The sequence below is a fragment of the Porites lutea genome, chromosome 11 (genome assembly GCF_958299795.1).
Source record: "Porites lutea chromosome 11, jaPorLute2.1, whole genome shotgun sequence".
Classification (NCBI taxonomy): Eukaryota; Metazoa; Cnidaria; class Anthozoa; order Scleractinia; family Poritidae; genus Porites; species Porites lutea.
In genome coordinates, this window is record NC_133211.1 from 5,965,870 (window position 1) to 5,993,222 (window position 27,353).

General features: G+C 37.8%; 3 protein-coding genes across 4 annotated transcripts; 1 reads left to right on the top strand and 2 right to left on the bottom strand.

Moving 5' to 3' along the window:
• Positions 1 to 150: 150 nt before the first annotated feature.
• Positions 151 to 2,696, bottom strand: LOC140952489 (meiotic nuclear division protein 1 homolog). Its single transcript, XM_073401914.1, has 6 exons — positions 2,652 to 2,696; positions 2,507 to 2,572; positions 1,416 to 1,473; positions 1,212 to 1,327; positions 1,011 to 1,118; positions 151 to 445 (listed from the first exon to the last, which is right to left on the bottom strand). The coding sequence occupies exons 1-6, from the start codon at positions 2,694 to 2,696 to the stop codon at positions 179 to 181; spliced, it is 660 nt and encodes a 219-aa protein (XP_073258015.1). The 3' UTR covers positions 151 to 178.
• A 241-nt stretch (positions 2,697 to 2,937) lies between these two features.
• Positions 2,938 to 16,813, top strand: LOC140952209 (amyloid protein-binding protein 2-like). The gene is made up of 17 exons (XM_073401631.1): positions 2,938 to 3,081; positions 3,191 to 3,279; positions 4,452 to 4,606; positions 5,035 to 5,155; positions 5,717 to 5,885; positions 7,644 to 7,700; positions 8,379 to 8,411; positions 9,389 to 9,456; positions 9,769 to 9,874; positions 11,094 to 11,218; positions 11,941 to 12,026; positions 12,370 to 12,475; positions 13,130 to 13,214; positions 13,454 to 13,513; positions 13,937 to 14,042; positions 14,892 to 14,969; positions 15,755 to 16,813. The coding sequence occupies exons 1-17, from the start codon at positions 2,953 to 2,955 to the stop codon at positions 15,907 to 15,909; spliced, it is 1,728 nt and encodes a 575-aa protein (XP_073257732.1). The 5' UTR covers positions 2,938 to 2,952; the 3' UTR covers positions 15,910 to 16,813.
• Positions 16,814 to 17,794: 981 nt separating this feature from the next.
• LOC140952378 (uncharacterized) lies at positions 17,795 to 27,019 on the bottom strand. 2 transcript variants are annotated; one of them, XM_073401798.1, is made up of 7 exons: positions 26,698 to 27,019; positions 24,437 to 25,422; positions 23,266 to 23,456; positions 22,333 to 22,509; positions 20,674 to 21,021; positions 18,974 to 19,053; positions 17,795 to 18,686 (listed from the first exon to the last, which is right to left on the bottom strand). In XM_073401798.1, exons 1-7 carry the CDS (start codon positions 26,940 to 26,942, stop codon positions 18,206 to 18,208), a joined length of 2,508 nt encoding a protein of 835 aa, XP_073257899.1. In that variant the 5' UTR covers positions 26,943 to 27,019; the 3' UTR covers positions 17,795 to 18,205. The 2 variants fall into 2 exon arrangements, with proteins under 2 accessions (XP_073257899.1, XP_073257900.1); XM_073401799.1 differs by having other exon boundaries at positions 17,796 to 18,686; positions 26,741 to 26,866.
• Positions 27,020 to 27,353: the final 334 nt, after the last annotated feature.

Below are 27,353 nucleotides of genomic sequence, written 5' to 3' on the forward strand. Positions count from 1 at the left end.
TATGATCCTATGTAAGCAAGTGTGAGGCAGGGAGGAGGGACATATTTAAACAGTAGTTCCTCAACTATCAAGTCTCCCAATCTGAAAGACACCTCTAAAAATATTTCACTGAATGAAACATTCAGTAGCACAGTTAAGCTTGTTAAATGCTTTTTTTTAAATTTCATTGTCTCTTACTTTATTCCATATAGTCAAAATCCTCTGGAATTCCAAAGTTTTTGTCAATCATTTTTTCTTCCAGACTGAACTTCCTAACGCACCATGTCTTGATTGTAAAGACATTGTCAGTCCAGCGGTTAGCACCTTCTTTTGCCATTATTGTTTCTTGCTGCATATTTTTCAGTACTTCTGGATCACATTCTTTGTATCTCTCAAGCTCTTGTTCCAGTTCTTTACACAGTTTTTCTTTTTGAGCCAACTCTTTGAGAACTGTATCTCTTTCAGACTATATTTATAATAATTATCAAATCATAAAAAGTTAGATAAAGGAATCTTGTGGACTTCTCTGCCCCCCAGTCTTCTATTTCCCGGTGTACCCTGCAGTATTTGAAAAAGGGCAGGGTCTTCATGCAGGGGCAATTTTGATTTAACAAAGTGACTTGCTGGGACTTCTGCTGGTATTGAAGAACATGCTATATTTCACTGATATACAACTTCAGATGTAATGGAGGGTACTTATTCAAGAAGGGGACATTGGTTAACAAAGTGGATGCTTATTACTTTTTTCTTAAATAAACTGAAGCTCTATATCTTATACTTACATAGAGCATGGTAAAAGAGCAAAAATAAAAATAACAGATAAGCATACATAAATAATTATTTTGAGATGGGTGCTTTCTTATTAGGTTGTCAGAACAACATTGCAAGAACAATGGTAAAATGTGTGGAGAACCAAGGATGACAGGTAGCACAGGAGTAGAAGTGATCTTATGAAGTGATCTTATTTTTTACATACATATGCTAGTGCTCGAATATAATGACAATACAAAAAGTTGGTCCTTTGTACTTACTGACTGCTCTCTGCCACTGTTAGCTTGCTTCAAAAGCTTTGTTGTAGAGGCAATTTTCTTTTCACATTCACTGATTTGATCTGTGAGCTGTTGAAGTTTTTGCCGTCGCTGAAGGGTGTAAGTACAATGAAATAAACATTGGTTGCTCATTACTGTTGATGCTTAAAGGACTGATATAAAATAATGATGGTCAAGACTTACTGTATGCATGGCCTTGCTTGGGTAAGCCCAAAAATAAATGGAAGTACCAATTTTGTCAGTGTCTACTAGATTATCATCAACCAAGCTTTGTAACACTTCCTTAACAGACATGGATGCTACAGAAGACAAAAGTTATTATTAATGATACCTGAATCAAATTTTGCAAAAAATATATAATTTCTGAATTTCTTTTAGCTTACTTACTAATTCCTTTTTCCTTTGGTGCGATTTTCTCTAGTTCCTTGAGCAGAAAAAATTCTTTCTGTTAAAATGAAAAGTATCAAAAGCACTACAAAGTTAATGCTTTTTTTTAATGAGGATGCAAAAATTTTGAACACAACAGATGGTTGACTTTAAAGAACTTGGTCTGCAAGGTGAGTGAGAAAAGGGTGAAATGCAATGGACTTAAAAAAAAATTTTAAAAATTAATTTTAAGTTTATTTATATTGCAAAGTGCACTTAGCTTATCCAGCTAGTTTACTGGCACTTCACTCAAATACTTAGAAACAAATAATTCAAATACAACATAACAGGATTAAGAACCCCAACTGGCGGGAGGCAACCATTTGGCGGCTATTTACAAGCTAGGCTGAGGATTTGAATTCGGGATGACCAAGAACAAATCCAGCAAGTGGCCAGAACGGAAATCGAATCCAGGATCACCAAATTGCGAGTCCAACGCACTGACCACTTTGGCCACACTGCCACCGTTTTAACTTTTTTAAAATTTTGATTTAACATTTTGATAATTCTCATAACCTTATCTCTCTTAATAAAATGCATTGTTATTGTTGGGAGAACCTTGATGTTGGTCACTCCTGGGACTTAAAGGGTTATGAAGGAAAGAGAGTGGGAATGATGAGGAGGGGCACTTATTTGCTAGCTTGTCTTAAGGGGGGTAAACCTAATACAAGGGAGGGGCCTACCTTAGAAAATGGGGTTTTCTTTTCCTGCCCTTTATTTTATAAAGAAAAACCCTGGGGTTGAGGTTATGCAATACAAGCATTCCCCAGACGAGTCAGGTGACTTAGGTGGTAGAATTCTTCAGGAGAAGGGCCAGTGTTGGTTTTATGGAGAATTCTTTAGAGGTGAACACACATTTGATCGCAGGGGTGTGTGTCTTTTCATGAAATTCTTTAGCGACACAACTATTTCGTATCAAGTTGTTAGGGGGACTCCGATTTTACTGAATACTGCAGGGGTAAGGAGGAAATGGAGGTCCTCAACCGGGGGGACATTTGCTATTTCTTGGACCCTGTTTTAGTTTGGCTTCTTTGCAAACAACAGTACCTTACCTTTTCATAGAAAAGTTCTAGGAGTCGTGTTCTTTTCTCTTCCAAACTCAGGCCTCGTTTCTTCGACTACAAAATAACATGGGGTAAAATTTTACATGTAAGCCTGTATGCGCGCTTTGAAGTCTTTTATCTTCGAGCGTTTAACTTTTCTCAAGCTTTCGAGTTTGTGCTTATTACCCCAAAAATACATAGGTATGTTAACTCACCATAACTGCAGAAGGGTCAGGAAAGCCTTGAAGATAAGTGTTTTTCTGGTATATGAGCGACTGCCGAGGTTTGAGAGAGGTTTACGCGAAATTTTGTGGATAATATGGCGGCCGACTCTGAGTCCTGGACGAAATGTTTTGATTTTGGCGCCAAAACGAGCCCGATGACTGTAATTTCATTTCCGGTAGAGCAGCAAGGGATCATGGGAACCACTGGAGCTTCACGAGACGGATGTAAACATGGCGGCTGGCTCGCGGGTAGAAAGTTTATATGATTTAGCAGCTCTTAGCGCCGTTAAAAACTGTCATGTTTACAAATCAGAGTTCCGATCGCTTCCTAATGCTGTTCAATGTGATATCTATAGAACGGTGGGTAGTAATATCTTTTCTATTCGGTAGCGTTTTTAAGATTTGGGTATGTGAAAACGCAATCTCTTTCTTCGAAGCACAAAAACACCTTCGGCTTGTTTTTATCCAGCTGTACGACACAGGAAAGACAGAAGTGTTGGTAGCTGAACTAAGTGAACTAGATGTTGTCTTAAAAGCTTTAAGAGCCGGAGACACAAGGTTGGTAATGCTAGATTTGGGGGTAAACTTTGTCGGTGACAACATAAATAAAATTTCATTCCGTTTGTGTCACGTCAGATATAAGATCTAGCCAAAAAACAAGAAACGTTTCACATTTCAAGAAAATGTTTCTCCATATGTCCATTTATAACGCCAATTGCTTCCAGGAATATTGATTATCGCTGTCTTATTGTGTTTAACATTTTATATTAACTGTGACTTACTGAATTTAGCATGAACTAATAAATCCAATATTATGAAATCAGACAGCTAAAAGAGAAACAATCTAATGTAAATATCAATCAATCAATCAATAATCTTTATTTATACACGATAAGTATTAAAGCGACGCTTCGCTTGTGGGGTCGTGTCTACATAATTAAATAAGATAACTAATGAATAGAAAATAAATAGGATATACACCAGCTAAAATCATATAGCTACTTACTACATACAAGTCTAAAACGATAAAAGCTTAAAATTCTAAAGTACAAGGTGGTACTCTAGTATCGACTAATTATTAACACTAATTATACTTAAAATCTACCTCCCTTCTGGTTAATGTTTGAGGGGAGATACAGTCGAAATCTAGGTGTAGCATATTACCCTATAGCAGTGGTTTTAGTAAATTCTCTGATTTTTGAAACTGATTTTAATTATCACACTTAGTTTTAACTTTAAAACTAGTCAAAGACAAATTTTTAATGAGGACTTGAATCTTCAAGGGAACAATTGTTTTTCTGTTATATATTATTTTGTACCTAAGTAGATGGGGAGTACAATTGTTTATTTTTACCTGCCTTTTAGTGGCCAAGTTTGAGGTCTTAACTCTTAATTATGGACCAATTTTTTTAACTGTGATTTATAGCCCAATAACAAAGTGAGTGGATATCAGATAATTCGAAAAATGTGAGGATTCATAATTTACAATAAACACCAAGAAAACGAAAGCTGTTTTTCAAGCTTATTTGACAAAGTGGAATTCTTACAGATATTATCACAATGAATCAATCAATTAATAAATCTAAGGTGACTTTCTTTGCACTCTGACTTTTTAAAGGCCTTTTAGATTGCAATTAACCCATCAGATATTACAAAAAAATTCAGTGCTAATATTTAACAGGTTGATTGATACGTGGGTTTTAAAAATTTTCCTTTCCTGTGTTTTTAAGAGTCAAGCTTTATGCTGTTTTCCAAGGACTGCAAGAGGAAGGATTTGATCTCTCATCAATCCTTGCTTCTGAGTTTCTCAGGACGTGTTCTGAAGGAAAAGAAAAGCTAGAGAAACATGCCATTCAGAAGATCTTAAAATCTGGAATGTCCTTGGGTAAGTTTCTAAATTATTCAGCTAATGAACTCTAAAGTTAACAGGGACAAATAGTTTATCGGTAAGCATAGTTATCAACAAACCTCTTTTAGTGACCACCTCTCCTTAATCCTTGTTTCTGCCTATCGAAAAGTCCATATATCACTCTTGTTTCAACCTCTGTCTGACAACTTCCTCTCCTCTAAACATTATTATTTTTATTTACTGTAACAGTCACTCAGTTGCATCTAAACTGCTAAGAAAAACTTCTTCAACATGGCCATTGATTTAAAAGTGAATGGTGCACAAACTGATTTTCACTTTTTTTATCTTTTATTTTAACAAACATGAACTAGGCAACAATTCTTGCTACATTTCCCTACTGCAATCTGTCCCCTGATTTTAAACTGCAATAAACCAATGTTTATCTTTTATGATTTATACTTCAGGGGGTTTTCTGCTAGAGGCTGGATGGTATCAAGATGCCAAAAAGATACTAGATACCTCTTACAAACTTTGTAACACAAGAGAGCCAGAGGACTGTAAAATAGCAGCTAAACTTCTAACAAGGTACAAAAAATTACACCTTTTTCAATATGTATGGTAACTGTATACACTTAACTCTCTCTAAGGGACCGGCACTAAGTGTCCAACATAAAATAAAAAAGAGAGTTATCTGTCTTATAGAGAGTTAAATAAAAGGAGTGGGTGTCTGTTTTACAGAGGTGTTCATTTTACAGAGGTGTCTGTTTAGGGAGAGTAGACTGTATATATGTTGGATGTTAACCCTTACCCAGCGAGCAGAGGCCCTTGATGGGTAGTTAACACTTTACCCTTGGTTACTCAGGAAAATCAAAATGTAAGCCAAGGGTAAATTTGAACCTCAGAATAAAACACTCATAAGAGCAACATTAGACAGGGCTGTCATTAAGGGCCACCGCTGGGTATTACCCCAGCTACTGTGAACATGACCCTTGGTTGCTTTCATAGGAGCATAAAAGCAGAATGGAACCAAAGAAATTTGTAGATATTTTGTTCTCCGCCTTCATCTTTACAACACCCCTGTTAGATTATATTCCTCAATATCATTGTAGATTTCTTTCATTCTGTTTGTCCTATGTTTTGTATCAGGTTGCTTCACCTCAGAACTGCAAATTGCGAATTTGATGCAGCTAAGGACACATTCAGAGAAGCTATGGAGATTACAAGCAAGTTAGGAAGCAGAGATGCAGAAATTAACATGGCTGTCCTCTATGGTGAAAAGTGTGGTCTCTTGTTTGCCTTAAGTGATTATGAAGAGGTAAATCGAATTCAATAATGTTTATAATAATCATGATGATGATGATAATAACTTATTATTATTGCTATCATTGATGGTTGATGCAGGTGGTTTTTTAAATTCATTTACTCCTAGAAATGTTTCCAAAAAATGCCTATTGAAGGTACTCAAGCAACTTACTGGTTACTGTCTGACCAAAAAGAACCACAGCTGCCCAAAATACTGTTCATAAATTGATCATATCATAATCTTTTGCTCCTGATTCTAAATATCAGCTTCCAAGTTCAGACATGTGTAAAAAGCCTAATTTGAAACTGATGATGCTACAAGTGGCACAAGGGACTTGGGTCAATATAGGCAGTTACGGGTGTTAAGGGGGTGAATGGGTTAAAAATTAAATCCTGAGAATGAGTTTCAGAAAAGTCAAATCAAACTTTGGTGTATGCACCTCTGTAAAGTGTCCATCTCTCAGAAACAGCTGCCTCTCTGAATGTTCTCAAAGCACTTTTCTTAGTCAAATAGTTGTAGTTGTAACCTAAACAACCAGCTCTCATATTAAAGGGACCAACAGATCTTGTTCAAGTTCAAGTTCGAGTTCATTTATTCACACAATACAACAATAAGGAAAAAAAATGAAGAAGTAGAAAAAACAGAGCTAACTATACATTGAATTAAACATAAAAAAGGAAGAGTGTGTAGCAGCCAAAGGAGCCAAGCTTTCGAGTTGGCTACTACCACAGAGCAGTTACAATTGGGTGGAGGTCATACGGTACTAATAAAAAAAACTATTTAAATTAAATAATTAAATAAATAGAACTAAGTAACAGATTAGAGTTGTTCAAGATGCCTGTCTGTCAAGTAGAAAGAGTTTATATTATTCTTTTTTAAAACAAGAGCGCCAATTTTTAATTTAAAGATATTCTCTAACTTTAAGATTTCTAATAGTGTAAAGTACGGAGTGGGACTTTCTCTTTTATTTGCAAAGAAGATGCAGCGAATACAGTTATTTTGACTTACTTTGATTTTATTTAACTTAGTTTGGTATGCGGTACCCCAGCTCATTAATCCAAGATGATACTCATCTTGAACTTGAGTGGTCGGTCACTCATGGAAGTTGTGACTGCAAGTAATATGGTATCACATTAGATCGAGCTATAGCTATCAGTGGGGAAAAATTGAAGAACAGCTTCCCAAAAAATCTGTCGGCCGACAAACAGCCAACTGTCGGCTGACAAACAACCAACAGTCAGTTGACAGTTTTCCCAATTTAAACTGAAAAGTGTTGGTGGACAGTTTGTTGACAGTCGGTTAATAAATATTGTCGGTCAACTGTTGGTCACTTGTCGGTTATCTGTCAGCAATACGTTAGTGAACTTTTTTTTATAATATAGAGCTATTGGTTCAAGTTGTTTCAGCATTTGCAAACAAATCTATCAAGAAAACATTTCAAAAGTGCTGGATTACTTTACGTCCGAAAATAAATCTTTTGTTTACTTTATATCAGAACAGATAGTTATTTTGCCATCGGGTCAGCCATGTTTTTCAGAGCTTACTGATGTCCTCACCAAAAGGGAGCATTGTCCTCCCCCACGCTTCTCCCTCACTTTATTTTAAGGCTACAAGGAAGCCTACAGTGTCGAGTGCCTACAGTGTTGTTTATTTCCTGGCTGGCTTCCCTCTTCATATATATGTCTTAGGGTCTGGATGAGTGCATCCCAGACTTATTTGGAGATCTGAACGTGCCACTGCTCATTGACGTAATTATAACCATTTTTGTAGGCTTACATATGCAGCATGAAGGCTTTACAGAGAATTGGCCCTGGATTACCCATGAAGGTAAGTTGAGAACAAATAATTTTTACACCTGTTCAAAGTTCTGATAATAATAATTTTGTGTTAATGCCAAAATCATTTTACAAGTTTACTTAACTGAAATTTTTTTAGTCATAATTCTACACACTGTTCTAAATGCTGTGCAAATGATTGTTTTAAATTATGGTCCTATTGCAGAAGTGTTTTTAATAAAGGCCAACACTCTCAGTTCTTATGTTGGATAAAGCATGATTTTACAAGAACGTAGTACTTATCATTTTTCAGTCTTTACAAGTTCTGTTTAAGCATTAAACCAAAACTTAACTAAGAATGCAGTTTTGTTAAGTTATTATTAATTTTAATACTGTAGTAAAGTCAACAATGTAATTCTCTTGTGGGAATGTGATCATATATATATATATATATTCTCTCAACTTTACTGATTTTCTATAGAACTGAGGTGATATTACACTGTAATATTTGCCAAAGGAGAAATTTTATGTTGGTTGGTGTCAGAAAATAAAGCAATAACCTAAGGTCTATTTTTATTAGTGCTTTAATTGAATTTAAGATATAGGTATTGCCTTTTGGGTAAATGTTCCTGCTCGGTTAATGCCCTGGGTGTTTATCAACATGTTGCATGGTATTTATTTACTATGTTGTCTTGAATTGCAAAAACAAAACCTATTCTTTATGTTGCAGGCTGTAGTTGATATTCTTAGGAATGCATCCAAGGTAAAGTGTCATTTTTTCCTTTTCTATAGAAAAATAATAATATTACGTCCTATTTCAGAACATGCAGTAACTAAGGTCATAACCATGCAGCCTTAACATATGCCAGATTGCAGATTAAAGGGACTCAGTCAGCTGATGCACACACACATTAGATACCATTTCTTGGCTGATTTGCATATCACAAGATGCACGTGAAACAGAAAGTGAGAAGTGCATCTTTGGAATATGTAAACACACCTTGTCGAGTCAAACTAATTACAAGTCAAAATCGTGATTATAGACCCTAAGACATATCAGAGCACTCTTTTTTAATAAACCATTGAGAATTCACTGATGGATGTGTCCAAGGAGAACCAAATTTCCAAATTTGAAGAATCAGTAGACGTGAGCAATGACACGAATTCTGAATCATTGCCAAAGGTTTAAGGTTGAGAAAACTCGACTTTTCAAATATATGTAACCTTTCTCCATTAATTTTCCAATTATACGATGTATATAACAACGATTTGCTTTGCAATGTTATTGATTCATTTCTCTTTTTTTTTGGTAAACAATTTTTCCTGCCTGGCGCCTTCACATTTCCCACTACTTTTTTTTATGTTCCTTTGGATGCTGTGTTTAACCAAATATGATAAAACCTTATGGGATGAGTAAAAGTTTGCCCGACAAAGAGGTTTTCAGTATAAGATTGAGCATGAAATTGAGCATCGAATGAAACGCCAGGCAAGCTTAAAGTGGATTTCTAGATGTATCCAATGCATACATTTGATTTCGGGTTGAGGTAAATGCTTGTCAAACTGGCTAAAGTAGTGTCCTGGTCAGCATATTCCCATAGCTGACTGTGTCCTTTTAAGGTCGAATAGAAACCAGAGCACAAAAATAACAAAATATCTTGGCCCTAATATTGTACTTGCAGATTACAAAGGAAAGGTTTTACTCAATAGTGATGTGAAAAAAAAGAGTTTTTATTTTTTCAGGCATGTGTGGTTAAAAGAAAGTTCAAGAAGGCAGAACTTCTTATAAAACAGGCCATGTTTTTAGCCAAGTAAGAAAAACACCTTGATTCACGTTTTTTTAAGCTTGCCCATGTTATTAATATTAATGCCTTATAAAACAAAGTGGTCATGGAAGTAAGGATATGTGACTCAAGACTCCACTACTTCCATATAGAATGTATCCATGAGGATTTAAAATTAATATTATTCTCATATCAGGGTTAAACTTTTAAGGAAGTAGAATTGTTGCAGCAACACTGGCTTGAAGCTTATAGTAATGAGTTTTTGAATTGTATCTGTACTAGTTGCTGCCTTGTTATTGTTATTTGGTAAGGAATATTGTTCCTTTTTTGATTTTTCAGACAACACTTTGGATGTAATCATCCAAAGTATGCTGACACTTTGATTGATTATGGATATTACCTTCTCAATGTAGATGCTATTAACCTCTCTGTTAAAGTCTATAGAGTGAGTATTAGTAAGCATTTAAGCTGCATGCAGGTGGTTAAAACCTTGGTCTTGCCTGGCTTCTGTAAGACTCTTATGCAGCCTTTCTTCATTGTCAAGCAATGCCCCAGAGTATTGGTTAACAATATAAAAGAAGGGCTACACAGGAGACTCACGCTATCAATAAATTTTAAAGAGTAGAGTGCGGAAAAAAATCACTAATATTTTATAATAGCCATATCGTCCAATTGAGTTCACAAATATTTAATCATGTGTAACTCACTTTATACCTGGTAAAACACAGCAAACCAAAAAGTCAGGGAAGCACAATATCAATATCAAGACATAACCAAATCAAAAGGTGATAAGAATCAATAAAATGACCACCAACAGGAAAATGCTTTGACCTTTGAACAAATTCTCTTAAACCACTATTAAAGAAAGCAGACTTCAAGAAGTTTCAGTGGAATGTTCTGAACGTTGTGGACATCATTTATATGAACAATAAGAATGTAATGAGTCAAAAATTGTGATTTAATCATTTTTGACATCACTTCTATTATCTCACTCTTACAGATATTATAGAGACTCATGTTTATGGCAAACAAAAAACATCAGTTTGTACCACATGACCAAGTTTTCCTATTACTTGTTGATTACTGTTCATTCCTTGCCCAGAAAATGAGTAGTTTCACACCAGTTTGATCCAAAATAATTTTGCACAGAACAGACCCTTTCACTTTCTGCAAAGAGGCCATATGAAGGGGGTATGATGGTGAGTACAAACTTGCACTACCCCTTCCCCCCTCCCCTCACCACCACTGCTGCCACCATGCAAATGTCTGTAAATTTCACGTCTTTGCGGAGCTATTTTTTCATTAGTTTTCAACAAATCACTTCCAAAGTTGACAACTTTACTTCTGATTTTAAGGTATTTTTTTCCAGCTGTGTTGAAGGATTTTCCCTGACTGAGCCCAGTCAAAAGTTGAAAAAACCATGCCATTCATGGAGGGGTCTATTTGTAAATTTTCATTTCCTATTATGAGGACAAAATTGTCAAATTGAATCTGATGTTTGCGTTTGCTGTAAACGTGATTCAAAACCTCTCCATTGGCTTTCGATCCATGAGCAGAAAACAAAAGTAAAAATAGAAATTGACTTTACATTAGTTGGGATTTTCAAAAGGCAAGCAAGAACAAAGCTCATTTAAACAGACTGATATATTTTTCTGTTGTTTCAGGAAGCTTTTCGTACGAGGTTGTACGTTTTTGGTTACAACAACTTACATGTAGCCACAGCTCACGAAGATCTTGGTTATGCACTGTACGTTCATGAATACAGCACAGGAGACTTTGATGAAGCAAGGTAATGTGACCAACACAGGCCTGGTAACTAATCCAGGCATTTGAAAGTGTTAAGTCAGTAATGTTTCACTTTAGTTGTTTCATTTGAAAGCAAATATTAATACGTTTAACCCCCAATATCCACAATACAAACTATCCAGACTGCTCTCCATATGTTTCCTTGTGGAATTAGTTGAGAGAATTCAATAAACGATCAAAGAATTTTCCCTTAAGTGATCATGTCACTAATTCTCATACACCTTTCTCTTGATTACATATTTATTCCCCAAGCTTGTCTCTGTATGTCCCAAGACTTCTGCAAGAAAGTAAATTGTACTCTTACCACAGTCGCACTTCTCACTGCCTAAAACTATTATGCAAACACTTATCTAGAGAGAGGAGAAGTATGATGTCACGTTACCATGGTCGCAAAATTTTGAGATCCAGAAATTTTGCCACTATGGTAACGTGACGTAACAACTTCTCTCTATTACAGACAGTTCTCTTGGTCCCAAAGATACAAAATAAATACACATTTTTCCTCTGCAACAGAGACTCTAGGCACTGTACTTTTGATGTTCGATTTTAATAAGAAGATTTATCTGAGTTTGCGCTACTCAGATTTCTGTCCAAAAAGTTAACAATTTTAAAACCCCCAAAAGTAGCCTTACCTAAGGCTGCTTATTTTCCTTGCAATTGAAAATTGATACTCACGAATTTGTTGTTTCTTTTATATCTGCACAGATATCATGCCGAGAGAGCTATCAGTATAATAACGAAGCTCTTTCCAGAGGATCATCTTCTGCTCGCATCTTCCAAAAGAGTCAAAGGTAAATAAGGGTGTTGTAGTATGTTACTTTGGTTGTTTGTTGTTGTTTTTTTTTCCAGCGAGTGAAATTCCGTTTTTGTTACTTTCTTTTTATCCAGTGAGATGACATGCAATGAAATGATTTTCTTGTTGTGCGGGGTGGGGGGCAAAGAGTGGAGGGAGCGACTTTCCCGCTCTCCCCTGTAAAGAATATCAGTATTCGCGTATTGGTGTTGAGGTATTGATTAGCAGTAGCCTACGTAGCAAGCGTTTCCGTGCAAGTTCGTCCAACATTCGCCCAATTACGTAGGCTAGGTTAGCAGACACTTAGAGATGATGAAGTCGTTATAATTTTTTTTTTTCAGCTCTGATTCTAGAAGAAATAGCAATAGATACCCCGATCAGACAAAAAGAAGAGGAAATTCTTAAAGAGGCACAGGAGCTTCATTTGGCCTCTCTTGATCTTGCTAGGTAAGATAGTTACTTATGCTCGCTCAGCTTGCTTTCTGCGGTGAAACCCCACCCTACGGGTGTCGTTTTCTATGGTCAATTTGATCTGTCCTTTTCAGTTCTAAAATGGTTCCAAGGCTGGCTCGTCCCCCAGTCGTCTCTATTTGGATCGGACGCGGAGAACGAAACTCGAGAACCTTGAACGATAGGAGCGCGAAGGGTGATGGGAAGGACCGCGCTTCTCTCGTTAATAGACGGCAAACCTTGTGTGACAAGCGTGAAAATAATTTTGTTTGAAAAAATTTCGGCCAAACTTCACCCCTCTTTAAACAGATCTTTTTGTAAAACACCAGAAAACATTAATGTTAACTGAAGACTTCAACAAAAAACGCAAGTTTTGCCCTGTCACGTTTTCCCCACCCAATCGTTTGCCCGTCGTCCTCTTCTTTCTGCCGTCCTCTTGCGTTAACTTACTAATATTACTAGGAGACTGAGAGACGACTAGGAACGAGTCAGGTTCCAAGGAGGGGAATAGGGAAATAACTCAGTTCCAACAGTTCTAAGGGGCGCCCCATCGAGGGAGGGAGGGGGTTGAGACAAAGAGACGGCACATTTACGTCAACTTCACTTTTGTTTATGATTGTAGTTGTAAAAGTAGCTTTTTTCTATTTGTAGGAAATCGTTTGGTGAAAATAACGTGCAGACAGCAAAACACTATGGAAATTTAGGTCGGCTCTATCAATCCATGCGAAGATACGAGGTGTGTCATATATTTAATACATTTGCCGCCTGGTATTTAAACAATAACATCCAGTTTAGCAAACACTTGGGCCCCATAATGTACAAAAACATTATTTTCAAAAGTCCATTAGTGACTTGTTGTCATTTTTTGTTACACAAATGGGCTACATGCATACAGTGTGGCTGTCTGTGGTATTTAAGGCCAGCCTAATCCTTGTCCGTGTATAAACGACTGTTTGTTTTGTTGTCGTTATATAGGAAGCAGAGGCCATGCACAAGAAAGCGATTGAAATCAAAGAAAGGATACTTGGTAGCGAGGTATGTCCAACTGGTAGCTGATGTGACCGCTATGTTCCCATTCATTATCGTCCAGACCAACGAAGGTTGATCGATTCAACCAAAATATTTCGGTGAAATTTGCCACTTCTGGTCAAATCCTTGTTAAATTTTTGATTCTTCTAAGGTTAAGGTATACCATGTTGAAGAGCAATGGCCCAATAAAGTTTCTTTATTTGACGGGACGATCCCGTTTAGGCTAAATAAATGAGTGTCTCCCGGGCCTATAGGAAACGAGGTACATGGCATATTTGTTCAGGGGGACGGGGAGCGGTACAATTTGTCATGCTACGTGTGATACGCTTTGCTGCTGAATTGAAGGTATTTGCCAGTTATTTCCCACAATATCCAATCTGCTGTGGTGAAGTCAATGTTTTTGTTGTTATTTTTTTAACCTTGTTATAGGATTATGAAGTAGCATTGTCATTGGGTCATTTGGCGTCATTGTACAATTACGACATGGAACTATATGATAAGGCTGAACAGCTGTACCTCAGGTCCATTGCAATAGGTAAGTCTTAAAAAACGAACGCAGTAAATAAAGTCTGTTCTCCAGTCGTTTTCCTCTTTTTTTCTGTGGAATTTACCGAGCTCCAGTGGACGAGCTGATTTAACCACCCACCTCCCCTCACGCCGGTGGTCAATAAATCCCCCGCGATTTTTATTTTTGTACGTGCCCTCGAATAACTCTAAGGAGAAAAAAAAAATGTTTATGAACAGACTAACATAAGAAGTAGATTAGCTCTTTTATGTAGAAATTTATCCATTTTTCGACGAATTCACGAAGCGCGTATGGACGAGCTGATTGTCCACCCACCTCCCCTCAAGCTAGTGGTCAATAAATCCTCTGCGGTGTTAGTTTTTGTACGCGAGCTCGACGATCTCTAAAGAGAAAAAAGAAACGTCTGTGAACAGACTATAGTAAATTTCCTTATAACTCTCGCCCCCCTCTCGCTTTTCCATTCTAACCAGTTGATGTGTGTCTAACCCTAATAGCTACATGAAAGCCTATACCTACTTTTTCTCGTGTAATTACTTCTTTGGTTTATTTTTTAAAAATCCTATCAACAAGAGTTTCTGAGATGTATTTTTTGTGTGTTTTTTGTGTTCAAACTGAGTCGTCTTTCATATGTAGGCTTTTTAGAAGTCCTTTAGGTTTTTTTCATACAACCTCTTATACTTTACAATGCGCTTTTGACCTTTAAGTAGAGCCCAGAGAAGTCCTGTGTTTTAAAACTTAACATTGAAGCTTGTATAATTTGCCCTTATGTAGTTTTCTCTGTTTTCACTGATTTCCCTGGAGATAGATATCTTTGAAAAACTGATCACATAATTAATCTTTGATTTACTCTTAAAATAGGAAAGACACTTTTTGGCGACGGCTACAGTGGACTCGAGTACGACTACAGAGGGCTTATAAATCTCTACGATTCTCAAGGTAAATGGTAAAATAAAATACGGTACGGGAATAGCCCCGTTTCGTAGTAAAATTCATCATTTTAACATTACCCATAATGCACCTTGTAGTGAAGTATGCAAAATGTTTAGGTTGTTAACAAGGTGCATTATGGACAATGCGAAAATGGTGAATAAGGGTTACCCTCGACTTAAACGAAAATATTCACAAATAGCAGCAGCAGCAGCAAAAAAAAAATAGCCATAGTCGTAAACAGCTCTTCTTCTAGCTGGAGTTTATAGTGACGTGGGTTAACCCTGTTAAAATTCATCTTCGGTGCTTTTATTCGGTGGTCATTGCGAACTCGAAACTGGACATTTTTTGCATATGTCTCAGACCCAGGCGTTCTTGTTTGCTCCCATTTGGCGCGCATGGGAAGAGCGCGCTACGCTCAGTGTTTTGCGTCCTTCCCATCACACCCTGCGCTCTCTGTTTTACTGCTGGATAGTGGCACCTATGGACAAGGGAATGATATTCTTCCCTGCATGACACAGATGACGCTTTTTTTCTGCTCTTTGTGGTGATTGCTTAGGTCCCCAGTATTGATGCTGCTTTCAACGTTGTCTGTCCTTTGTAACCTCGATTTCATGTCTCCGTGCGCTTTACATCGCATACGCAAATTCACGCGCTTCCTATTGAATTTATCCAAATGGTTTATTTGAGTATTTTCGTACGCTATGATTCATCAATGCGACTTCACATGTACATTTTGCTTGTAGCAGCTCTGCAAACACCAATCCTTTTTTCTGTTTCTCTCTTGAATTAAGGCAATTTTGACCGCATGGAAAGCTATCATCAAACGCTCATGGATTGGAAGGATTTGCGAGAAAACGCTTGCTCGACGGAGTCTGCGCACGACAAAACACCAGAGCCATGGCCAACAGGACAGTTTATACAACATTTCCTCAGTCAGCCAGATTAACGACAAAACTGCAAGAGCTTTCCTTTAGAACGAGGAACTCTTGTAACTACAGGAAATTTCAACAAGCCAATCCAGATTTTTGTATGTGAGCGACATTTTTTAAGTCTTCAAAATCTGGTGTTGGGAAGATAGGAAATACTCTTATTTATTAGGCATTTAAAAAGCCTTAAATTCTGCAAATTCGTAAGTAGTGGAAATTAACTTTTCAAGGAAACTCATTAAATAAGATAATTTGAAGTCAGGGATGTTTGGAATGAAACATTCTTGTGCCGATGTTATGCATGTGAAGAAAATTATACAAAAATGTTGAAAGGGAACCGGAACGAAACGTTCGCTCCTGCAATAGGCCATTCTTTCTTGTGAAAATGAGTTGTTTTTTTTGGATGAGAATAAAAAATCTTGTTCATATCAATTGTTTCGCATTTAGCCTCGCTTTGAAACAGAGGCTTTGGACAACCCAGAAATGGGCTACGCCAGAGATATAATTTATGCTAAAACTTGAAATGACCCCTTGTATATTTTTTTACTGGAGAAGGCAAAGTAGGGATATGTTTATCTTTTCCGCTGAATTTCTCTAAGAATCTTGCAGGCGTGCTTGCCAAAGAAAAAGCGCCATAACATGTGATGCGTTTTACGAAATACTGGAACTTTTTTTCAGGTGTTGCTCTTTTAAAGTATAATCAAACTTTCTGTGCAGGAACGAAAACAAAAAAAATGTGGGATCAAATAATTTTTCTAGTGGGTGAAAAATGACTGTATATAGATTTCTTCAGTGTATATATGTATGTGTGTATCTATGATTTTTTTCAGAAGTTTCGGTGATTAATTTAATGTAAATATTACGTTATCAGAGATATCAACGAAATTATAGTGTCAGCTAAAGTAAATACAAAATTGCGTTTTACGGCTTAATTTTCTTGTTTTCCCTTTTAGTGTCCTTTTTGTGCTCTAAAGAAAACTTTATCTGTAATATTGCCAGTAAAATAGACATTTTAATTGCCGGGAATAAAACCCTTATGTGATCGTAATAACGAGAAGTTCTATGTTATGAAGTATTAGAGAGGAGACTGAGTCCCTTTGAGAAGAGACGATAGTGGTGAACGCACATGTAGGTAATGAAGTATGGTGGTAATTAAACAAGTTTTCAATAAAAGGAGTGTGTGCTTAATCAATTATATAAGGGCCTCAACAAGCTGGAGTATTAGATCTTAGTATTTACCATTCATAGTTACTAAAATAGTGGAACCCATTTATTTTAGTTAACCCTAAGGGTTCGATGGAGGTTTCCCATTCTCGTTCCCAGAACTGCGATCCTTTTGGTCAGCTCCGAGAATCTCGGGTTTTCCTCACAGTTGAGGAAAAAATTATCTGTGACGTTTTACTTTATCCGAGAGCTTGGGAACTAGGATTCTTGTTAGGGTCCATTATAAATGGCTTCCGTTCATACGTGAACAAAATTATAAAAGGACATAAATGGAAGAATGTAATATTCTGACTAGGAAACTACCCACCTACTCCTCCCCTAACCTCACACTTCGCACAAAGTGAGAAGTTAGCGTAAATGTTGGATTAGGGGAGGGGTAGGCACGCACGTTTATGTGTGACCTACAATCTAAACACTCACGTTCATGATGGTACAGGCTAAGGGCGCTTCCCATTATTCAGTGCTGGCAGGCCAGACCAGTTCCTTCGAAACAGAAATTCCGTTATTGATGTGAACTGCCAATCCAAATCAGTTTGTTCATAAATAGTGATGCGCTTTTCGCAAAACTCTCGAAAATACCCTTCCTCAAACTACAACTATCGGTCTGGCCGGCAAGTTCTGACTTTTGGTACTTGGACTGTAAATCAATCAAAACATATAGGTTTTTGTCTTGCAAACATGAGCCCCTTTTTATTCGACTCAAAAGTTGGAATCTCATTTTGTGTAATGAACTATAGGAAAATCTATAGGAATGAAAGAGCTGACATATAGCAATAATAACCCAGTTTATAAACAAACTCAGTCAAGTGGGTGTATTAACATTGACTGAGTGGTATTTCCTAGAAGGCCAACGTCATTTTCAGACTGAAATTATTCACTTTTGCTAAGCTACAATCGGCGTTAAAATTAGTTTTGCTGACTTAAAAAAGAGAAAGTAAAGCGTTCCCTCCCATATCCCCCCTGCAATTGAATGGAGGGGAGGGGGAGGGGTGTGGATTGTTTAGTTCTCTGAAGTTACCCCATTTGAGGACAGTCTCAACAATTTTGTCGCTGATTGTAGGGTAAAGAGCATTGCAGTGCTCCCTTTTCTGATTACGTGTAATTTTCATTGACTCTGCCGTAACAGAACGATTTATGGATGTCCAGATCTTTCTGTGTGTTGTACATCTTATCGCAACTTGAACAAACAAAAACGTTCACTGGGGTGTAACGCGTCGACGCAGGGCTCGCTCGCCCACCCCTCCCCTCTTTCGCTGCAACGTCCCAGGTAGGGACGGGTGAATGTTGCCATTCGTGTTTCTGGAGGCCTCCTTCAGCAAGACTTCCCATGATGTTTACTACGTGTTTACCGCTGGCCGCAAGCTTTGCGCTCAGTGTAGCACTCTGTCGTTTATCTGCGAGTTTAGAGGTCGAGCTTTTCACTCGTGTCTTTGCGGACTGGGCTCTAGGTTTTTCAGGTGGGCGTGGTTGTAGCCGGCTTGACGAGTGATAGTCTGGGTACGTGCTCTGTCCTTCTCTTACCGCAGATGAGGGGCGTTTCTGTTGCATGTATGCGTCATCGTCGTAGAACGTTCTGAGAAAAGATATATTTTCGACTGAAATGTTATTGTTACAAGACTGTACATATGTACTTAGGGGCCGTTGACGATTGTGGCATACTAAAATCAAAGAAACCACGCTAGCCTTCATGTGAAGGTATCTCTTTCATGAAAGACATAGAAGAGCAAAGAAATTGTGAAAACCATCAAAGGATGAGAAATGCCAAGCACAGACGTCCTCGAGCGGCAACAGAGGCAATGGAAATATTGAGATGATTACGTATTAGGATCAATTACAAAAGAAGATTTCAAAGTACTCAACCTTTGTATTGAGTCCTGTTGTCCAGCAGTTAGATCGTCTTCACCGTGTGTGGACCTCCATAAGGGAACAGGGTCTTGCACCTAAGAAATTGAAAACATTAATCCTCTCAACCCTATAATTTCCTTTGTACAAAAGCGTCAACTTTAAAAATAAAACTCTTCCTCTCTACGGGGTCAGCGGATCAGTTTCAAATTTGGAAAACCACACACTCACCCCTCCCCTAACCCAATATTAACACTAATTGCTCACTTAGGACAAATTAAGGGATGAGTAGGGGAGCACTTTCCCAGAATCTAATACTCCTCATTTTCAAGTCAAGTGTGTGCGCCTTAAATAAGCACTTGTCACGCCATCCTGGTGGCTTAAGTCTTTTTATATGTTGGTCAACTACAAGAAAAAATGAAACTTCTGGGACTCCGAGAGTCTTTCTGGGACTGAGAGTTCTGGACCTCCCACTCGAATTCTTCATTTAACGTCGGTAACTCGAAATATTTATCGTATTGCTAATTAACCTAAGGTCGATCATGCGCTCATTTCCCCCCTTCCCCTCTTTCCTCCGAAGAGGCCTCTTTGTACCGTAGGGAGGGTACCCAGCGGAAGCCTCTGCGGAGGAGAGAACCCCTTCACCCTCACGCTCCATCAGTACTTCGTTTTGCGGATATTCAAAGCTACTTTCAGCTACATGGAAAGGAGAGAAGTCGAGACAAGGATTGGAGGTCACCCCTGGAGATCGAACTAGAGACCTGTCGCACAGATAGCCGTGCACTAACCAACTGTAGTAATCCATTACGGCTTTCCGATGAATGAAATCTTTACTAACTACATTGTTACGACGATGATGACGCGGATGACGATAACGATGATAATACACATAATGATGATGATAATGACGATAAAGATGGTGATTATGATGACAATGACGATCTGATGACGGCAGCGAAAACGTCACTACTGAAATGAATTCGCGTTTTTTTCATTGTTTTCCAGTTTGCTGAAAATGTCAAATGTAGGCGAATGTCCTCGAGCTGGTTTCTTGGGGACCGTACTCAAGTTTAGAAAGAGAAAGAAAAATTCGTAGTCGCTTGTTTACGTCCTACAGTAAAACGTGAAATTAGGCATTTTCACGTCGTAGTAGAGCAGTGACGGCAAAGAAATGTACAATGCACGCGCAAAGTTTTTTTTTTCCCCAATGAAACCTATTTCGGCTTTTATGACGTTCTTGTTGCAGCCACCTGCGTCGTTGCTAAAGCTCCCTAATGACTATGATGACGCGGATGACGATAACGATGATGTTAACCCTTTAAACCCTTACATCAAAATTCAAATTCTCATTTGTTATCCCTATACGTTTTCAATAGAAGTAGTGGGGAGGATTTGTTGAAGTATCAATTAGATTCATCTAGCGTGATAATGTCCTTAATTATCATGACCACTCTGTTTTACAAAGCATTGATATTGCAAGGAGAAATTTGATCCTGATCACTCTTAGGGCTTAAAGGGTTAATAATGATGGTGATAACGACGGCGATGACTGTGGTGACAATATTCTCATGTTCATCAAATGGTTACTCTAAGACAAAGCAAACCTACGGACATAAAATAATCGCACAACCCCTCATACCAGAGTTCTCAGGTCCATTTCGGGCGACATGACTCTGGTTTCGGGCGACTTGACCGGTTATACCCCAATATGCACCCACCTTTTTCTTCGATATATTTTCTCGCGCATTCATCAGGAAAGCGATGGACTTTCTCAACTTTTCATTTTGCTCCCCCAGAGTCATAATTCTGATGTTGTTCGCCATAACCTGCCGTTCCATATCTTGCGCCACTTCCGCCTCAGAAGGGCCTTCACCATTGAACATAACTCCTTTATCAGACTGAGATTGAGTCGATTGTTTGGCGTCAATCGAGGGAAACTCAACCACCAGCTGAAGTTTTTCTTCGCTTTCCTTCAGCTGCTGTTCTAGTTCGCTTGTCTTAAGTTCAAATTCTTCAACCTCCTGCAATAGCTTTTCTTTCTCGTTTCTTAACTCGTCCAGAAGACTCTGTCAGAAGAGGGAAAGGTGGTAGAGACATTCAGTGAACTCTTTATTCGAAACAAACACTTACTGTTGGCAGAAATTAGAGTGGATCTTTGTATCCAATCTGCTTGGGAACGTGATCTAACTAATACTCAGGGTCAGCAAATTAATTCATTGGATCAGCGTTATTATTACAAAGAATTGCTATTGCCCCACCGTCGGTTAAAAAAGGTATCGCCATAAAATGACCAGCTCTGATCTGTAAATATGAACGTAGTGTACATATGTCACAAATTTGTAAGCTGAAGTATTGTATACAATGGTTTCTTTTTTGTCGAAGTAAATGCCAATGTTCAACGAAGTTCATTTAAAAAAAGACTGCGAAACTAATTTGTCTGATTTGTCTTTCTTGCTTTTGAATTCATTACACATATTTCTTCTTTTCTTTTTCTTTGCTTTTTACTTATTGTACGCCTCGACTAGCGTTTTCTTGCTAACTGCGTGCCAAACAATTGTACTAGTAATGTTACGATAATAAATGTCTTGTCTTGTCTTGTCTTGTCAAATACCGCGCACAAATTGTCCTACATGGGTGGATTATCACTGTCGCGTAATTCTTACTTGCGTACGCACGTAAAGTTTACGCGCCTAAATGTAGAGGCGATGTATGATAGGCCGCGCATAAACGTAAAAGTTGAGCACGGTTCAAATTTTGCGTACAAGCGCGACTTTCCATACATTGTGTCTATTTTATTTAGGCGCGTAAGAGTTATGTCCTTACGCAAGTAAAAATTAGGCAACAGTGGAAAACTACCTTAAGGCATGTAGATCATTTCTCATTCAGCTGTAACACAGCCGCTGAAATGTCATTTCAAAGATTCCCTTAGTACCCTTTAAAAAAAGCGTCTCAGTGGTGTGTATTCAAAGAAAAGAAAGGAAACTGGGTGAGCAAGGTAGCCTGAAGAAATACTCGACATTTCGCTATGGTTACCGGTCATTTCGCCCCCTATTTTAGAACTAGGAATATTATATTTTAAGTGTGCTTGTTTTGGTTTATGGCTTAAGGAACGATGAAAATTGCATATGAAGAACGTTTGTTTTGCTTTCTGGCTTAAAAAATGCGGAATATTTCATTTTGAAACGCGCTAAATGACTCGGAAATAGAGGGCTAAGTAACCGGGGTGAAATGACCGGTTAACTTAAACGGTTTCCGTGAGAACTGACGTCTGAGAAACGAGCGCAGAAATTACATGCCGATGACGTGTCACTATCCAGAACTGGGTAGCTATATAGTGCTTCTGATTAGTTGTGCCATATAAAGAAAGAGTAACACACCTGTTTGGAATCAAGCTCTTCAGAAAGCTTCTCCTTCTCTGTCTGCAGATCTTCCACCACTCCCTGTAGCTCATCCTTCTCGCCTTCAGCGTCCATCAGCCTTTCTCTTAACTGCTCACATTCAGTGTCAAGTTCATCAACTCTTTTTAGAAGTGAATCATGTTTGCTTTGCAATGCCTACAACAGAACATTGGATATCCAAAGTGATCAACATGAATCCGGCTGTTTAAATGTTGGACAGCTCTATCCACCAGGTGCCAGTTGTTCAAAAGGTGGACAATGCTATCCACTGGATAGCACAATAGGTTTTCCTAATACTTATCCGATGGATAGCGATTTATCCGATGGACAGTACTATCCATCTTTTGAACAACCAGGGCCTTGTCCCAGTTAATAACGCTATCCAATGGATAAATCAATATCCAGCAGATAAGTATTAAGGAAACCAATATTGCATCATCAACTGGATAGAGATTTATCCAGTGGATAGCATAATCCAATTCTCGAACAACTGGGGCCTGATAAATCACTGTCTAGTGGATAAGTGTTAGGAAAACCTATTGCGTTATCCACTGGATAGAGATTTATTTACTGGATAACGTTATCCAACTTTCAAACAACTGGGGCCTGATAAATCACTCTGTTTAGTGGATAAGTATTAGGGAAACCTATGGAGTTATCCACTGGATAGAGATTCATTTACTGGATAGCGTTATCCTCTACTTGAACAACTGGGACCTTTTCAATCAAAACAGCATTATCAATAAGGCTCCTGCTGGTTTTGCAATAAAGTTTTTATTATAAAATAACACATTGCCGCTTGAAATCAACGATTGCTTCGGTACAAACTTGAAAATGGCAAGATTTTTGCCACCAGGTTCTACAAACACCTTCTAAGGTGTATCAGCTTAACTGTAATAAAATGATTCTTACATGTTCATGCCTCTCCATGGTTTTATTCCTGGCCTGTGTTTTACCAAGCTCGATGGCAGTACTCTTCAATTTGGCCTGAACTTCATCTAACTCTACTTTCAATCTTTGCACCTCAGATTCCACAACTGTTAGCCTTGCAACTTCCTTTGATTCCTTGTCTAACTCTGTTAACAGCCTGGAATTTTCTTCCCCTGGACCAGAGAAAGACAAATAATTATTTCAATTTTATTCATTCCAAATTACCTTCAACAGTGAACAATAGGGTCATAGAAATGTAGCTGTAGGTTTGGAGCCCCCAGATGAAATTCTGTGGTGCAACAAAGTAAGCAAAACCTCTTTGGCAGAACAATATTATTGTACATGGTACTGTAGGAAGGGCTGACAGCATAAATGAATGACCTACATGTATGTCAGATTGCAAAGGCCAATTTTTTCATTCAGCTAAAAATAGCTGCCATCTAGCATGAAAATTTTGCGGGTTTTAATTTTTGCAAATTTTGCGGATTGACCTCGATCCGCAAAAATTAGTTGCCGCAGAAAAAAAAAAACGCAAAATAAAACGCCACAAAAATTAACTCCCTTCAGTCAAATTAAAAACTCTGCTTTTAATGGACTTGTTGTGTATGGCAGGGATAGGCTTTTGTTTTGTTTTGCTGTTGTTCAGTCCCTTTGTGCTGCAAGATATTACAGTGATTACCGTATTATTCTCCATTAAAAATGTAAGTAAAGTGAACTTTGACTCAACATACCGTAAAATAAAAGTTGAAAATACCATATTAAGGTTTCTTCCACTTAAATATTCCCCTACTTGAACAGAGAATAGCAAAAATTAGTTCCAACCAGAAATTTCAGTCATCTCGAACCGCAAAAATTTGTTCCTGAAACCACAAAAAATCGCAAATCCGCAAAATGAAACTCCCGCAAAATTTTCGTGCTACACGGTAGGCTTAAAAGTGATAAAAAACACTGAGATTGTCGAGCACATGTATGTAAAAAAAATCTGTGGGCCTATCATTTTATTGACCACTAGCATGAGTGGCTCACTTCGCTTGTATGCCCGCAAATTCATTGAAAACAAGTTTAAAAAATCAATTAAGAGGCTAGGGATTTCTGTCTTATTTTGGATGGAATACAACAGGATCCCAAATGATTCTTGTCTAAACCAACCTACCAAGATCTTTGATAGATTCTTTATATTTCTTTCTCTTCTCTTCTAATTTTAACACCATCTCCTGAAGGGCATCTTTTCCTTTTGTAAGATCATTGTTTATTTTCTCAGCATCTGACAAAAGAAGATCTTTTTCAGCAACAACTGTTTTAAGCTGTTGATGGAATTCTTCTTCTTTTCTTTGAGTTGCAGTCTGCTCCTCTGAAAGTTGATTCTGTAAATCTTTGATTTGCTTCTCCAGATTAACACAAGCCTGTTTTGATCTACTAAGCTTATCCTCCAAAGGGTTAATTTGTGCATACAGATTGTCTAAATGATCATTTATTCTTTTCAAATCCTGGTTTTGTTCTGATGCCCACCTGGAGACATCAGCTGCAGCCATAAGTGATTGTCGCAAGAGTTTCTTTTGTTTAGCCAATGACGAGGGAAGCCCTTGAGATTCGCATACTTTAATAACCATACTACCAACTTCAATCAAGTTCTGTTGGGTTCTTGCACAAGCTTCACAAGGTATAAATGCGGTATCATATGTCTGTGTCGATGATTCCTGACAAGTCTTTGCACAAGCAACATCTTCCACTGCCAGTGAAAGATCCTGTGTTGGAGTTGAACTTTCTAGTGATAACTCCTCAGATGGAGAGAGGATGAATTTGACAGAAGTTCTGTTGGCACTCTGGCTTTGGATTTTACCTTTGACAACAGATGATTTGCCTGATTTTTTGTCCAGAGCCTGTTTAAATAGCTTGACTTCCTCTCTAAGGTCAGTGATAGTATCCTCCATTTTTGACATTGTCTTATTCTTAGTTTTGCTCTCAAACTGTAGCTGCTGTGTTGTCTGTTGAACATGAACTAGTTTATTCCAGAACTTCTTTGCAACCAGTCCTACAGACATTGATGAGCCAAGAATTTTCCCGCTAGCAGGCCTGCCATCACATGAGGTCAGTAGCTGTTCAATAAAGTGAGCCATACCTTGTAGTAGAAGCACAAGCCTGATTTGGGAAAACAAGATTCTGCTGTCAACTTCCTTGATTGACTATTTAAACAAAGCAAACTCTATTTATGTTAATTCAGTTATTGGTGTTAAAGTCTTGAATTCTCTCTTAATAGACATCTTCCAAAAAGAGTTGTTTGTTTTCTCTATTTTGTGGATATCTCTGTGCAAAACAGGTGGGTAGTCAGCGCAAGTCATAATTATGTCTGTCTAAGGTTGACTGTATTGGTACAGTTTTGTTGGTAAAACTTGCAAATTTTCGCTAGTATGACTTCACATTTCTAGAATAATCCCACAGGTCTATCAGTTAGTCCCTGGAAGAGACTACTATTGTAACGTTTACCTTAAACCTTATAGTCTGCACTCTCTAATTAAGATAATTATTACAATGTTAATAAGAGGTCAAACCTTTGAGATGCAGGCTTCATCTTACCATAAGATAAAGTTCTGTAAAAGACTTAGGGCTATATATTTGGTGGCCAATTTGGCACAGCAATAGATGGTGTTAGATTTGACAAGCAAAATGAGTGATTCTTTTGTAACAGACCAATTCTGATATCTTAAAATTCATACTTGGCTTCAATGAGAATAAAACAAAAGGCACCACCTCAAGGTCAGGGTAGAATGGTACATTTTTGAGTATGTATGAGTTTAAGAATTATACTGAAATCGGTCTAAGTTTAATTGAGGATTAAATGACTCCCCTTATTTGATGGGTGGTTAAAAGACTAGCCTGTGAATATAGCCATCTATCCTTCCTCCTAGCTGCTAGAGACATTTCAGTGACAGAAATTCCATACTTATGACATAAAATCTGTCCAAAATCTGGTCAGGAGCTCTAACTGTCGATGTAGCAGTCAATCGTTTACAAATCACAGACAAAAGACAAAAGGCCACAAAAGTCAAATGTAAGCATAATGAATCTACTACAAAACAGTCAATGTTCATGCAAAATATTCTTTTTAGAAGAAGCATTTGAGTTTTGCCAGAGCTTGTTCGCAGAAGGACACAAAACTTTACCATAATCAACCAAGAGACAAATAAGACCGAGCAAATTTAAATTGGAACCCCATGACTACCAAATCAATTATGTAAACAGTGATTTACAGCATCAGTATGGAATTTCAGTCATTGAGGCACAGTCAACTTTCCTGCAAAACATCGCTAGTGGCAAGGAGTGAGGAAAGACGACCGTATTCGCAGGCTATTAAAAGACTAGGTGGCCTGGTATCTTCAGATTAGCTAGTCAAAAGAACCAAGACATGCCAGTTACCTGTCAATCAACAGTTCAAACAGGATAATATGTGATAGCTTACAATGATCCTCGTCATTTGAATGAGAGTATCTTTCCAGCAGTTCTTCAATGTCCAATTCACATGCTATTTTGTCAGGGTATTTCCATGAGGGGCTTCGCACAGGGCCAACTCTGGACAACAAATCCAACACAGTTGTTTGAACATCGGTGATGTCCTGCTTCAAGCTTTCCAGACAGGCTTGACTTCCAAGGAGGTGAGCCATTTGGATTAAAATCGATCAGATTGTTAAAATTCAAATTGCTCCTCTGTTTCAACTTCAGAATGAGTTTTTTTACGATACAAACCAGCGCAGATTTTTTATATTTACAGCTCCATTACCAGCAACTTATATCCACACAATCCAGCTTCATTAAAGCTTATTCCCGATGATTGGATGATTAAAATCTCACAAACAAGAACATCAGCGACAAAAACGGTTTGGACCATCGGTGAGCTTTATGACTTTTTTACTAATTCTAATGGTAAAATATCAAACGGTTAAAAACCAATGCAGATCTTAAAATCAGCTTCTAGGGAATTGTAGGCAAATTGATCGTTCCTATTGTTTCCTTGCATTCTTCCTTTTTTCTGTCACAAGGACGCCATGTTTGCTTTGGTTACAGGATATGTCCCA